The 13503-nt window shown below is 32.8% G+C and overlaps 3 protein-coding genes across 3 annotated transcripts; 1 reads left to right on the top strand and 2 right to left on the bottom strand.

The window, feature by feature from the left end:
* Positions 1-65: 65 nt before the first annotated feature.
* Positions 66-5458, bottom strand: LOC144476201 (putative glutamate receptor). The gene is made up of 8 exons (XM_078192863.1): positions 5100-5458; positions 4525-5030; positions 3803-4129; positions 3561-3723; positions 2716-2924; positions 2239-2328; positions 1420-1592; positions 66-739 (listed from the first exon to the last, which is right to left on the bottom strand). The coding sequence occupies exons 1-8, from the start codon at positions 5269-5271 to the stop codon at positions 523-525; spliced, it is 1857 nt and encodes a 618-aa protein (XP_078048989.1). The 5' UTR covers positions 5272-5458; the 3' UTR covers positions 66-522.
* Positions 5459-8147: 2689 nt separating this feature from the next.
* On the top strand, positions 8148-10571 carry Ref(2)p (refractory to sigma P). The gene is made up of 3 exons (XM_078192334.1): positions 8148-8644; positions 8798-9972; positions 10038-10571. The coding sequence occupies exons 1-3, from the start codon at positions 8491-8493 to the stop codon at positions 10455-10457; spliced, it is 1749 nt and encodes a 582-aa protein (XP_078048460.1). The 5' UTR covers positions 8148-8490; the 3' UTR covers positions 10458-10571.
* A 1-nt stretch (position 10572) lies between these two features.
* Mrps29 (mitochondrial ribosomal protein S29) lies at positions 10573-12550 on the bottom strand. The gene is made up of 6 exons (XM_078192335.1): positions 12372-12550; positions 11905-12225; positions 11626-11718; positions 11430-11566; positions 11013-11360; positions 10573-10933 (listed from the first exon to the last, which is right to left on the bottom strand). The coding sequence occupies exons 1-6, from the start codon at positions 12388-12390 to the stop codon at positions 10697-10699; spliced, it is 1155 nt and encodes a 384-aa protein (XP_078048461.1). The 5' UTR covers positions 12391-12550; the 3' UTR covers positions 10573-10696.
* Positions 12551-13503: the final 953 nt, after the last annotated feature.

Raw genomic sequence — 13503 nt, 5'->3', positions numbered from 1 at the left:
TGTGCATCGTGCGGATTCCGAAAACATCTAACTCGAGAAGCGCAGGTATCTGATCGTAACTGAAAATTGTCGAAGTTGCTTTGCACGGAATTCAATTCGAGAATTGCAGCCGAATTCATTTGCTTCGCCACTTCTTTTCATGGACCTCGGGTACTACTTGTAAGAAATAATATTTCACTGATTAGCGAATACAGTGAAATGCTATTGACGAAACAGCGTTTAACACGAGTCTAAAGAATTGCTAGATTTGCAGAGCAAGATTACAATGACGCTTGACAGATTTAACGAATCATCACTGCGATTCTGCTGGAATACATTATCTTCTTTTGTTTAAACCACACAGAAAGCAGTCTATTTGACTTTATTCAAGTATAAAAGTTTTGAACAACTTGCAACTTGGTTCTAATAGTCGCGTTATGCAGAATTATGCGTGGAACAATTTAGAATCACTCGTGCGTGCATTGTTTTCTGTAGAAATCAACAGCTTCGACCATCAAACGCGAAAATAAATAGCTATCATTGCTAATTGAGCTGGTAATCAGAATTATTCACACATATGCATTTATTGTAGAACATTTCTGCAGCCAGTACTAGCAGCGCTGTTCCAATGCCAAGGATGAATATCATCACCACAGATATGATGCTGCCGAATGTGACCGGTAGATACTTCGTTTCCTCTTTAACATCTAAATCGTACTTATTGCGATTCAACACACCGGAGGTCAACAGTTTCTTCAAGCTGTAACGTAAGCAGTAAATCTTTAGTATTCAGATCAGTGAAGCCACGGGACGGCGTCCCATCGATTTTTGACACCTTGCATTTCCCTGTCTCGTCAACATGTACCCCGTCAAGCGATCTGTCGCCCAAAGTGGGGTTTTCCCACTCTTCCTGTCGAGACTGCAACGAGTATCCGTACAGAACCAATTCTTCACGTAAGATCATAAAACGATAACCTTAGGAAACCGTGTCGCGTAGTAGAATAGAACTACGACCACCCGATATTCCGACAAGGCAGCCTCGACGGGAAAACTAGGGAAACCAAGGATCACCTGTTGGCAAGACGGAGAAGAGCAAGGAGTTCGTACTGACAGTGCAACCTCCATAACTCATCAGTAAAATACTCTTCACAGTACTTTTGTCTTGTTATAGGATTTCGTATGTTGATTATGAATTTGTAAACTGTTTTTCTCTATTAACCTCATATTTAGAATTTCATTTAAAAAAAGTATTAAGCATCTTTATAAAATTATTAAGTAAAAAAAAATAATATTGTGGTTAGTACATAAATATAATACTGTAGTTACCTTACAGTATTGAAAATAATACTCTACAAAGATTATTGTATAAGTCAAAGGATCGTCTTACGGATATAAACGATGACTGGTTAAATAGTAATAATTAATTTTTGAACTACTCACTAATAATTGAAAACATTAGTATATTGGCTGTTCTTCGACAAAATCATAGATAAACTTTCCACTCGACCCACATAAATGCTGATGACATTACATGGCATAGAAATTTTGTGGGCTTTTCTTTGCATGTTGGCACTAAATCCGACAAGAAACGCCAATTTTTCATCCTTGCAGATCTAGAAAGATTGAAATCAAATATATAAAACATGCAAAATAACATAAAATATGAATTTTACACTATTTTGTCCAAACGACGTAGAGTGGTACCTCTTTCAAAAGAAGGTGGCCAAAATAAGATTTAAGAATATGCGAATATGTGGTTACAAAATATGTACTGATAAAATTGTATTTGCAACATTTTTTAATTCCGCTATTAGAAATGCCTAAACTTAACGCATACGCTTTGTGTTGGTATGAATAGAGTAATTGCGATCAGCGGTTAACGATGATCCGCATTGTTATTATTATTATACAAAATTGTTATGCATTGTTATATGAAATAGTACTTCAAAAAATGACTATTACTCTCGAACGTATCCTGACATTGGAAGTACCAATTGTTAAGCTTTTCCTAGAGTGCAGCGTAGCGGTATTAAACATTTACTGTGCTTAAGATTTACGTTTAATAAATAATAAATAAGTATTAAATTTTCCATTTTGGATATTGCATTTCTTATGACATATTTCAATTCAGCAACCTCGAAAACATAAGAGTATCCATTTTCATGAAAATTGTATAAAGCTATGAATAGTGATAAATTCTTTGGAAAAAAGCTACTAGTATGCGAAGTGGGTTCAATAATCTCGAAAAATGAAACCTACTTGATCAAATGCATCTTGCGTATACAACGGCAATTCTTCTTTCGGTTTCATTAATTTCATTATAGCTTTTGACAAAGAATCACTCGAACGCTGAAAAAATAATTAGACGTTTTTCCTGTTTAATATTAGTTTTAAGGCAAGTACTGGATTATTTATATTCTTTAAATCAATAAGAAGTAGTGATAAGTCATGGATAACATAAGAGACGTCTTTGCTACATTTTATAAATGATCTCTTTATTGCGATTGTCATCACTGTTACGCACATGTTTTTCGTGCAACAGAATAATCGCTAACGTGGAATCAATTCTGTTTATTTTATTTACTGTCAATTAGAGAAGAATTTAATTGCTGTTGAAAATTTCCTTTACAGTTGTACAAACGCAACAAACTAGTATCTCATTATCTGTCTGTATAGTTTTCAATCATACAATTATCTGTTGTTCCTTCACTGTTTCTATTTTCATAACGAACTCACATGTACGACGTCATAATGTACTGATCCTCTTGTTGTGATTATTTTATACGTGCCGTCCTCGATAAACTCATTGACCGATCTGAAAGGTACGCCATGGACACCAGCTGTCAAAAAACATATTAAAGACGCAGAATAGGCGGCGTTTGCCACGACTGATACCAAAAACAAGCTTACATAGGCCAATCTCAGTGACGAATTTCGTGGGAAATCTGAAAAAAAATTGATGCTAAATCTATTTCTAGAAATACAAAAATACACAAATGTTCTCGAATTTCCGAATCTTATTACCATATACATATATTGCACAGCTAATAGTGAATACAATAATTTCACACAAAATAGGATAAAAATATGAAATAAAAAAATAAAAGCACATGAAAATATGCATACTATAAACTTAATTATAAAAAAATTACAAAACAAAGAAGGTTGTTGTAGCATATTCTTATTAAGATATCATATCATCATCAAATATACCATTGTATAATATTTGAGAGAGTCTAGAAAATCGTTCTGCATAAAAATTACTCGCTTAGCTTTTTTACGATCATAGATCAAATTCTTATAGCTAAAAAGTTTACATTTTAAGAATTAAATTACTCAAGGATGATTGATAAAAAGGGACATTCAAAATCGTGAATTGCATTGAAATTTGTAAGCAATGCAGAATGTAGTTAACACTCAAAAAGTGTGGCTTGAATGCATTTGAACACCGAGTATAAATATTTTGATTAGACAACTAATTTTGTTTGCCACATAAGGGGTACTTTAACAAATATGTTGAAGGATATTGATAATTAAGACTAGGGAAAGATAACTGCGTTTATTTGAAACGATTAATTTACCTGTCAACCCTTGAATACACATAATTCCCCAAATTCGAAGAAACTCCTTGTTAATTACTTGCAGTATAGTGAGCGAGCATAATCTACGGGTTATATATGTCGTGACAGTCAAGGTAACAAGTCCTGTTAATAACGTAGCGGTCCATACTGCTAAGCTGAAAGCCTAGGCACACGAATTCCAAAGATCGTGAACGATATTATTAGACTAATTAAACAATCTATAATAAAACTATGCATCATACTTTATAATAGGCAGACCACTTGACGGCAAACATTTCCGGTTGTTTGAAGTATAGGCTTTGTCTGACGGTCATTATGGGGGTGGTGAAGTCCACGTAATCCATTCTGTCATTGATCATTGAAAAATCGCCAATACCAATGTCAGCCGCTCCTGACACAATCGTTTCCATCACTCCGCCCCAACGTCCCGTTGTTGTATTATAGAATCCGAATTCCGCGTTCCGAGATACAAGTTTGACAGTGAAATTCAGAGTTTTCTCGAGTTCTCGAACAATGTTGCCAATAAATCCACCCAATCTTTTACCCGTGACGTCGAGCAGTATCGAGGACTGTAAATTAAAGAGTATAGGTTGAAAGTTTTATTTTTATCGGATCAAAGCAAGAATAATCGATTTAATTAACATGGGAGTAAATACTAGAAATTTCATCGTATGCACTAAAAATATATTTCGATTTTTCAGACAGCTTTGATTTTAAACATGTTTTTTTCGATGCTTTATTTGTTTGTGAACACTATCTAATGATCGCGCCTGTTCAATTTTATCTATCTGTAAAATATCAATTTCGAGCAATTACGTCGCCGAAAGGATCGAAAGTTCAAAACCGTTGAAGCTGAACTATCAGCGATCCAGAAGCAGCATTTGTATTATTGTTGATTCGGTGAAATAGGAATTTCCTTTTGATTTGAATTTCAATTACATCGACACGGTCTAACAGCCCTTACCGTGACAACAACTCCTCGTAGAACCTTGCCCTTTAAATTGTTCCTTCTGATACATATAGTCGGTGTTACAAATACTTCAAGATTCTGCGGCGAGTTTGGATTCCACTTAGCCACCTTCTCAATTTCCGTACTCTGGCCATCCACGGAGTACCATTCGTACAGTGTATCATCTCCAAAACATATTACCAGCATCTCGGTGTTAAACATCAGATGAAACGGATTTCCTCGAGATTCGTGACAGTAGTCAATGGTCTCCAGCTCATCTTGCGAGTGCGGCATGAACATGATGAACCAAGCGGGAAAGGACATCTTGAAGGTCTTCGTGATGTTAGAAAACTCATTATACGTATGCGATCCGGTTATCAAGACAATGATTATTGGTCGAATAATGTTGTCATAGTATCTCGACAAAGAAGGTAGTTTATCATACGAAAGGCTTAAGGAAGCGATATTCTCTTGCCCAAGCTTGTTCGTCCACAACTGCGCCATGTACTTTGACATAAATGCTGTACAATATTGTAATTAGACAAAAAGAAACGAATGCATTTGATGAAAATTGATGAGTGCAGTCATACCATCCAAGTACTTATCATTGTGACCAGGCTCCACAAGAATGATGGCAGAAGTGACATAGTATCTGCGAATGTGTTCTATCAACGGTAGATACACTTCCGGTTTAATAGGATCGCATATAGTTAAACGAACACCGAAATAAATGAGATTTAAATGGGCCACCGTGAATTTCATGTTACAAGATTATACGTCGATTTTCTTTGTCTAAGCAAGAGGTGTTAGGGAACGTCACGCCGCACCACCGCGTGAAACGCAAACGACTGAACTCCCTTAAGTCGAGATAGTCACTTTACGATGATAATTCGAGCATGTGCAGGTACAAACGTGAAATATTAAAGAGACGATCATATATAGTGCTCTTACAATGTTGATAAAGCTTCTTAAATGCGCGACACCAGTGAATGCGATGGTCATCAAATATTAAAGAGCATTTAATTATGTTATCGATCTCAATGCGAGCACCGTCGACTTAGAAGACGATAACGGATGAAATGCATGCGGTGTATGAAATATGAAAGGCAACGTGATAAGATAATAAACGATTATTACACTTCGGAAACCTTAACAACAATGTTATCGTAGGAAATGTTTCTGTGAATGTTGAATAAACGTTTTATACTACCATTCGATGTGATCGTTTGAAAGTACGCGACTAATTGTAACGACGCATGTCCAGCATTTCTATCGCGCACGAAAATTGACTTTAATTTGCAGCAATCCTGGGAGCAATCGCATCGATCTAAAATTCCATTAGAAAATTGCATTCGGTAATGATCACCTGGACTTTTACTTTTCCTTTTGCCGCCGACCGAAAGCATACGAGTGAAGAGCATCGTTGTTTCCTCGCGATCTATGTTGTAACGGTCCTAGTGTTTTACATAACCCAGACCAATACTCGTTTTGGAGACCGCAATTTTTAACGTTGTAAAAATACTATTAATTTTTCCGGTCAATTTTTGTTAACGAAATATTAAATAAACTAGATTTTAATAAAATCATCGAATTTTGAATTTTGGACAATTGAAAATGACTCATCATTATCTTGATTTTGTATTTTAATTCCGACATTCTATCGCATTGTATTCACCTCGAATGTAGTGAAATGTATCGGAATTATTTAAACAATCTCTAAATTTGTCGTCAGTTACATATTAGAATAAATGATAACGCCGAAACAATTTTTATAACATTATTATTGGTTTTCATTTATTTCTCGAAGCACGCAATTGTTGTCAAGGAACGTCTTGCGATCATTCTCAATGCTTCGTGATCCCGAACCTTTCGATTGTTTTCGAACTTTCCGCTACCGTTGGTTGCATGATTCATACAAATTAATTTATACCATCTTGAAGCGATTTTCGACAACTGTATTTATAATACGCATAAAAATGTAAACAAATCTAAACGGTAAATAATTTTTATGACTGTTAGGTATAATAATACGAATAATACAAGAAGCTAGAAAATAAGGATAGTAAACACATTTATGCTGATTAAAAATAAAACAGACTGTACTTAACAAAATGCGAAGCAAAGTGACCGATGTATATATTTTGATTAAGTAGTGCATATATACTAATTTGGCAAATATTAAAAACATTATGCAAAAAACGTCCATACTGAATATGTAACGACCACAATGGTTAAAGGTATCTGATCTATTGATTTTTGGCTAGAAAAATATTATATAGGACGAAAGGTCGGTCGATATACACAATATAAACATGTGGTGTAGAAGTACTTGTTTACGACACAAATACAAATATTTATAACTTTAGAAGGGCGCCGCCGCTAATATTCATATTTGGCTCGATCATCGTATTACGGGTTATGCCCGTAATATTTACGTTTGACCCGATCATCTACTACGGGCTATGCCCGTCATTGTAGGTTAAGGGGTTAATTAAAGCAATTAACTAAACAAAGTTATCCGTATAGATAATTATAGTATTCGCTCCAAACGATTTTCTTTCAAAAGTGAACACTTTTGGTCTAAAATACGCCAAATACATGAGACATTCTGTGTAATTAAATTTTGCATCAACACAAAACGGAAGGTGTGACAAAATTTTGAAAAACGTAAGAAAGATACATGTTTGATGTATTTCATCATATTTGATGATGAAATACAACAGAATTATATTTCATCCCCAGACATTATAAGCAAGAATGACAAGCAAAAACTATGTCACTTGCATATGTAGATCTTATCCCCACTTGGATCGCGAAATGTCATACTTCTATTCAGTATTAGACTACGGATTTTTATGCAAAATGAAAATTTATTGCAAGAAATAGTAACCAAGTAGGCAGTTCATCCTTTTTTTAATCATCTTAATAGATTACAAATAATACACACTTGTTTTCAAATGCTTTTAATTTTTACACTATTACAAGAGCCCAATTTTGCCATAAATGCATGAAATCAGCTACTCATTATACTTAATTAACTATGTATTTACTTATTTTTATATGAAAATTAAATTATTCATAAGATGTTTGAATGTCGTCAATTTAAAAATATCAGAAGTTTCATAGAAATATTGCTAAATGAACGGTATTTCAATTTTGATGGAGCAATTATTGATTTTTAAACATTAAATATAAAATACTTATATAATTTTCAGTATGCCATACTCAGCATACATTATATGTAAATGGCTTCTATCAATAAGAATCGGAATACTTTTAAGCAGTTTTTAAGACATATTTGTAAAAATTAGTCGATTATTAAGTGTAACTAAGTTTATGATCCGATTGTTATAAAATTATTATCGTGAATTATTAATTATTGAATATTCATTGAAAAGTTCCGTGAATTTTTAGTTATAATTAGTAATTATTATACTATATCACATGAACCATATAAACGATTACAGAATTAATATTATATTGAGTAATATTGTAAAATTTCTTACATGTGATGTAACAATATTTGTATGATAATTAAAAAGTTACTGCATACAAAGTACGTGTCTATCCTGAATCATCGTTCTTTCGTAGAAACCCACGTGATCTTCAGTTCAATTTCGCATTTCATTCAATAATGGCGTCGATTATAAATATGTAAAAATTCGCGAATTAGACAAGTAAAATAACGTTTACGCACGATAATAATAATAATCGTTCAATAATCAATAATTTATATAGTAAAGAAAACATTTTTATAGGCAAAATATATAGAAGAATTCAATAGAAATGATACTGTGTATGCCATTTTGTACTCTACTACGCAGTACTGTACTTATATAAAGCGTCATCACAGGGCTGACAAGACATAAAGAGAAATCAGACAGGAAAAGGAGGTTGAAGTGAAATGTTCGTTTAACTTTGCAAGTGCAATTGTTGAAAGTTTAATTCGTAGCATATAGATATAATTTAAATACAAGTAAAATGTATTACAAAATAATTTTTGAACAAAGCAATGGTTCTCGTTTTCAAATTCGAAAATTTGAACATGATGGTTTTCTGAATTTTGAACAACTTTGTAATAAGGTAAAAGGATTGTGCCCTGAACTTTCTGAGGACTTTACGTTATTATGGTCAGGTAATGTTTTATACTGTATATTTATAATATGATATTAATATGTGTTCCATAATGGAAAATATAAAAATCAGTATTCTATTGCATCAGTTTCCTGATATAATATATAGTTAATGATTTTATTTTACTATTGTCTGCAAAATTATAATTTTACAGATAAAGAGGATGATTTAATTACAATGTGCAATACTGAAGAATTATTAATAGCTAAGCAGCAATATGCAAACAAGCACTTTAAAGATCAAATTAACGGAACAGGTGCAGAATTTACAGTTTACGTAAAAGGTGACATAGGTAAAAGAACAAATTTTGAAATAAATGTGCATTCGCATGTTGTATGCGATAATTGTGATCAGACCATAGTGGGTTTTCGATATAAATGTATACAGTGTAATGATTTTGATCTATGTATGCAATGTGAAAAATCAGGTTTACATGGAAATCACTGGATGATACGTATATTAAAGCCAGTGTCTGAATACCAAAATCTCATTTTAGATTTTATCATTAAAGCAATCAAAAATAGTGGATTGAATTGTGCAGACTCATACAATAGTCGTCTGAGAAAAAAATGTTATAAATCATGCATACGTAATTTAGCTTCCGTATTCGATGTTTGGCATCCAGACATGAATGATTCAAACAAGAACGAGGTGGAAACAAATAATGATACTAAAAGGTCTTCAGAAAAATTATCAGAGCAGAAAAATATAAAACAGAATGCTACAACACTAGAACAGAATGGTGCAACATCAAAACAGAATGACACAGCACCAAAACAAAATGATACAAAACTGAAACAGAATAGTACGACACTGAAACAGAATAGTACGACACTGAAACAGAATAGTACGACACTAGAACAGAATAGTAGGATATCAGAACAGAATGTTACATTACCAGAACAGAACGGTACAATACCAGAACAGAATGGTACAATACCAGAACAGAATGGTACAATACCAGAACAAAACGGTACAATACCAGAACAGAACGGTGCAATACCAGATCTACATAATGTATTCTTTGAATTCACGAAGAATATTCCCTCTTCTATGCTACATATGGCTGCAGGTTATTTACTAACGTTGCTGGATGATAGTACTAAGGAACATTTTGAAAAATTACAAAAAGAAGAAAAATTGACAACTGACACTCTTGGCAATGAAACATCATCCATGTCCAATGATATAGTTACGTCAATCAAAAATGCAACTTCACCAGTAAATACGTTAACAGAGGAGTGGACAATTGTAGATAAAAGTGAAACTACAAGCATCAGCTCTGCATCTTCAGTTTCATCTAATTTAGATATATTAGCTGAAAATAATGTAAGTCTAAAGTAATAAATACATAATATATATTTATAATTCTATTAAACTTTGCATTTTATTAGGTTTATTCATCACAATTGCCAACTGTAGCAGCAACTAGTGTAGCTACTGCGCCACTAACTACTACTGCAACTGCATCAGCAGCTAATCCAGTGACTGCAAATGCATCAACAGCTAATCCAGTAACTGCAAATGCATCAGCAGCTAATTCAGTGACTGCAAATGCATCAACAGCTAATCCAGTAACTGCAAATGCATCAGCAGCTAATTCAGTGACTGCAACTACGTCACAGGAAAATTCTCCAGGAAACATTTATCCTGAATTACCAATAGAACAAACAGTACATCACCCAGATCCGAACATTCAAAATGCTATTGAAAATATCTCAGCAATGGGATTTCCAGTGAATATAAAAGTACTGACTTCTCTGGTAGAATCTGCAAATGGGGACGTTGGAAAGGTTTTGGATATATTATCGTAGTATATAAAGCTTAAATGTAGTATATAAATCTGATTACAATGTTGATCAAATAATAACTATTCCTAACCATTTATTGTACCATTTAAGTCAATAAAATATGTAGAAATATACTTATTTTATATTTATAATTTTTTTATTTAAGTGATCGAAAAAACAGAATAAAAGAAATAATGGGTTAGTCAAATAGTTACATATAAAAAAAAGAAATGTTATTTTCTCAGTAATCATTTTTATTTATTTTATAAAGGTTTACAACGGTACCAAAGTTCTAGTGGATTTCTATTTGATAAAAGCTCTAGTTCCTTTTGTCCTTTAGAACTGATATCTCTAATCCATTTTCTATCTTTATAATATTCCATAATAACATTAAATTCGTCAGAAGTATAATTTTCAACACTAACTGGAAGAAAAGGATCTAAATGTTCAAATCCTTCTTTACCAAGTAAATATCTTGGATATTCAGATTCTCTTCTAGTCTATAAATAAAAGAAATTCAATATTAAATATATTTTATAAAATCAATGCATTATATTAGTTATATTATTTATTGCATACCTTATTTGCTTTTGCATCCACTGATAATATTGCAGCACCATTACACCAATCACAATTAACACTATTTAAAAATGTAGTGGTGATTGACATTTTCTCTGGTGGTATAAGCTGCTTCTTGTAATCTTTGACTGCTGTAGTGTCAGAAGTAAGTGCATTGAAACCATCTATAATAGTCAACACTTTACATTTGCCTGCTATACTAGCTATCTTAAGTTCGTTCACAAGAGCATCAATAACGCCACAAGCAAACTTTATTCTTTGTTCCCCAAATTCAATCATATGTAAAAGTGGTTCCCCACAGGTTGTAGATTCTCGGTGAGTCCAAACGTAATCCTTGGTGACTTTAAGCTATAAAACATTTATTTCATTTGTATGCAACACAAATCTAAAATAAAAATTCTAGAACATAGTACTTACATCGAGTTTTGATAATAATGGCGCATTTAAATTTTTGAAATAAGTTAACCAAGCGCCTGCCTGTAGGGGAAGATCTATTTTGTCTGGTATAATTGGAGATTCTGGAGCCTCAGTTGGAAACTTAAACCAATTATTAACTAAAAATATTTAATATGTTAATATTTTATACAATTATCTACTACCATAATTGTTTTACCTGATGGTACATTAAACACAATAAACTCTTTTACAAGACCATAGTGAATTAAATGCAATATAGTTGATGTTTTTCCTACACCATCTTTACCATCTAATGTACAAAATGATAATAAAAATATAGCTATACGTCAACAAACTGTATTTTTTATTAATCCTTTGTGGTTGATAACTTAATTTAATTTAATACAAATTCCACAGTGCCCTTTTATTTAAAAGTAAATACCCACAAAAGATTAAATATATAGTATCTAATCTAAAGAATAATTAAAAAGGATACATAAAACATATTTATTTATAGGTTTTAAGAAATCTGTTTGCTCTAAATAAGATATAATTTCAGTTGCTGGTCTTCTAACTAAAATACTAAACTCTCCAAAAACTTTTATTTGTTGTCTCCACTCATTTGTCATTCCATTTTGATACAATTTTTGTGTATCTTTTGGTATTGTGTACACTTTTCCTAAGTGACTTTCATGATTTTCAGGATTTGATTCGAAAGTACGGAAAGTCTCATTTTCTATATCTTTTAGTTTTGGAGATAGAATTGTTGTCAGTGTTCTTCGTCCTCTTGAAATGCATACTCTTCTGAATAATGAATCTGATAAATGAAGAGTTTCGAAGGTATAGTAACAGTTGGTGTACTTGTTTATAATAATTAATGTATACATGTGCCAATTGGAAATATAAAAAAACATTGGTTTAATATAGTATAACGATTATTAAATATGAATAATAAAATCGTACATGGGCAAAGAGATAACATGTTGTCTATATCATAAGCAAAGACACTCAATTCTTTTTATTAAATAATTATAATGCTTCCAAAATTAATTGAGCAGCTACACAAAACACAACATTCCGTCTTTCCTTATATGTGTATGTATATAATACATATACGTACGATGTCCCAGGATATAAATGTGGGTGCAATCTATGACACAGAATTTGACTAGAGACGACACCTCCAGAACGCAGCTCGATCCATTAGCGGGAGTCAACATAGAAATTTTCTTTGCTCTGATTGGCTGACGATTTACTGGCGAGACGGTGCTGCTATCACAGTAAAACAAAAAAAGAAAGAAAATAGCGAATGCGTAGAGCAAGTTACACGACGAATGACATGGTTTGTCTCACTCTACCGCGCTTGCAGTCTTATTCTTTTTGCGTATCCATTTGGTTGGCGCGTCATCAGAGGCACACGGCGCGAAATTTGATTTTTATAGAAGTTTCAAGTAATAAAATCTGTTACTTCATAGGAAACTCGAAAACGTTTCTGCGAAGTTTATTTTTGCGCCTATTTACTATTTTTTAAATTTTACACCAACACTCCACAGCCATTAGTTCCATGTAATTATCGATTTCGAATTAGTTATAGAACAATTCAAGTTTCTTCTGATCTACAACTGATTATAAATCGAAAATTACAGCGATTACCTAAGTGTTAATATATATGATCATGTTGGGTTTACAGAAGCGTCCCGAGCAATCGACGTAATTTTTGAGCAACTTTTTAAGCTATGTTTCATTAATATTGATTAATATGGGGAGCCAGCTTTACGTGGGCTTTTTGGTATGTTTCATTAAAATCAGTTATTATGATGAATCAACGTAACGTAGGTGCTTGTAAATTGTGAAAAAATGCCCTCCCTCTTCCTCTTTGACGAACGTTGACTTAACTCTCCAGTTTGTGTATTGTATACTTCATGTCTGTATTTTTAATATCCTTGTCTTTTATATTACATATTATTTGGATAGGTAGTTTACGAAGTGACGCCAAGTTATCGCAAGTTCATTACTTTATCGCATGATGGCGCTGAGATAGAAAATCCTTAAATTTTACATCACTGAGGATACTACACATTGTGTGTATCATGAA

Source organism: Augochlora pura, chromosome 10 (assembly GCF_028453695.1).
Source record: "Augochlora pura isolate Apur16 chromosome 10, APUR_v2.2.1, whole genome shotgun sequence".
NCBI lineage: Eukaryota > Metazoa > Arthropoda > Insecta > Hymenoptera > Halictidae > Augochlora > Augochlora pura.
The sequence above is the reverse complement of the archived record's forward strand: the minus strand, read 5'-3'. Positions and strand labels throughout refer to the sequence as shown.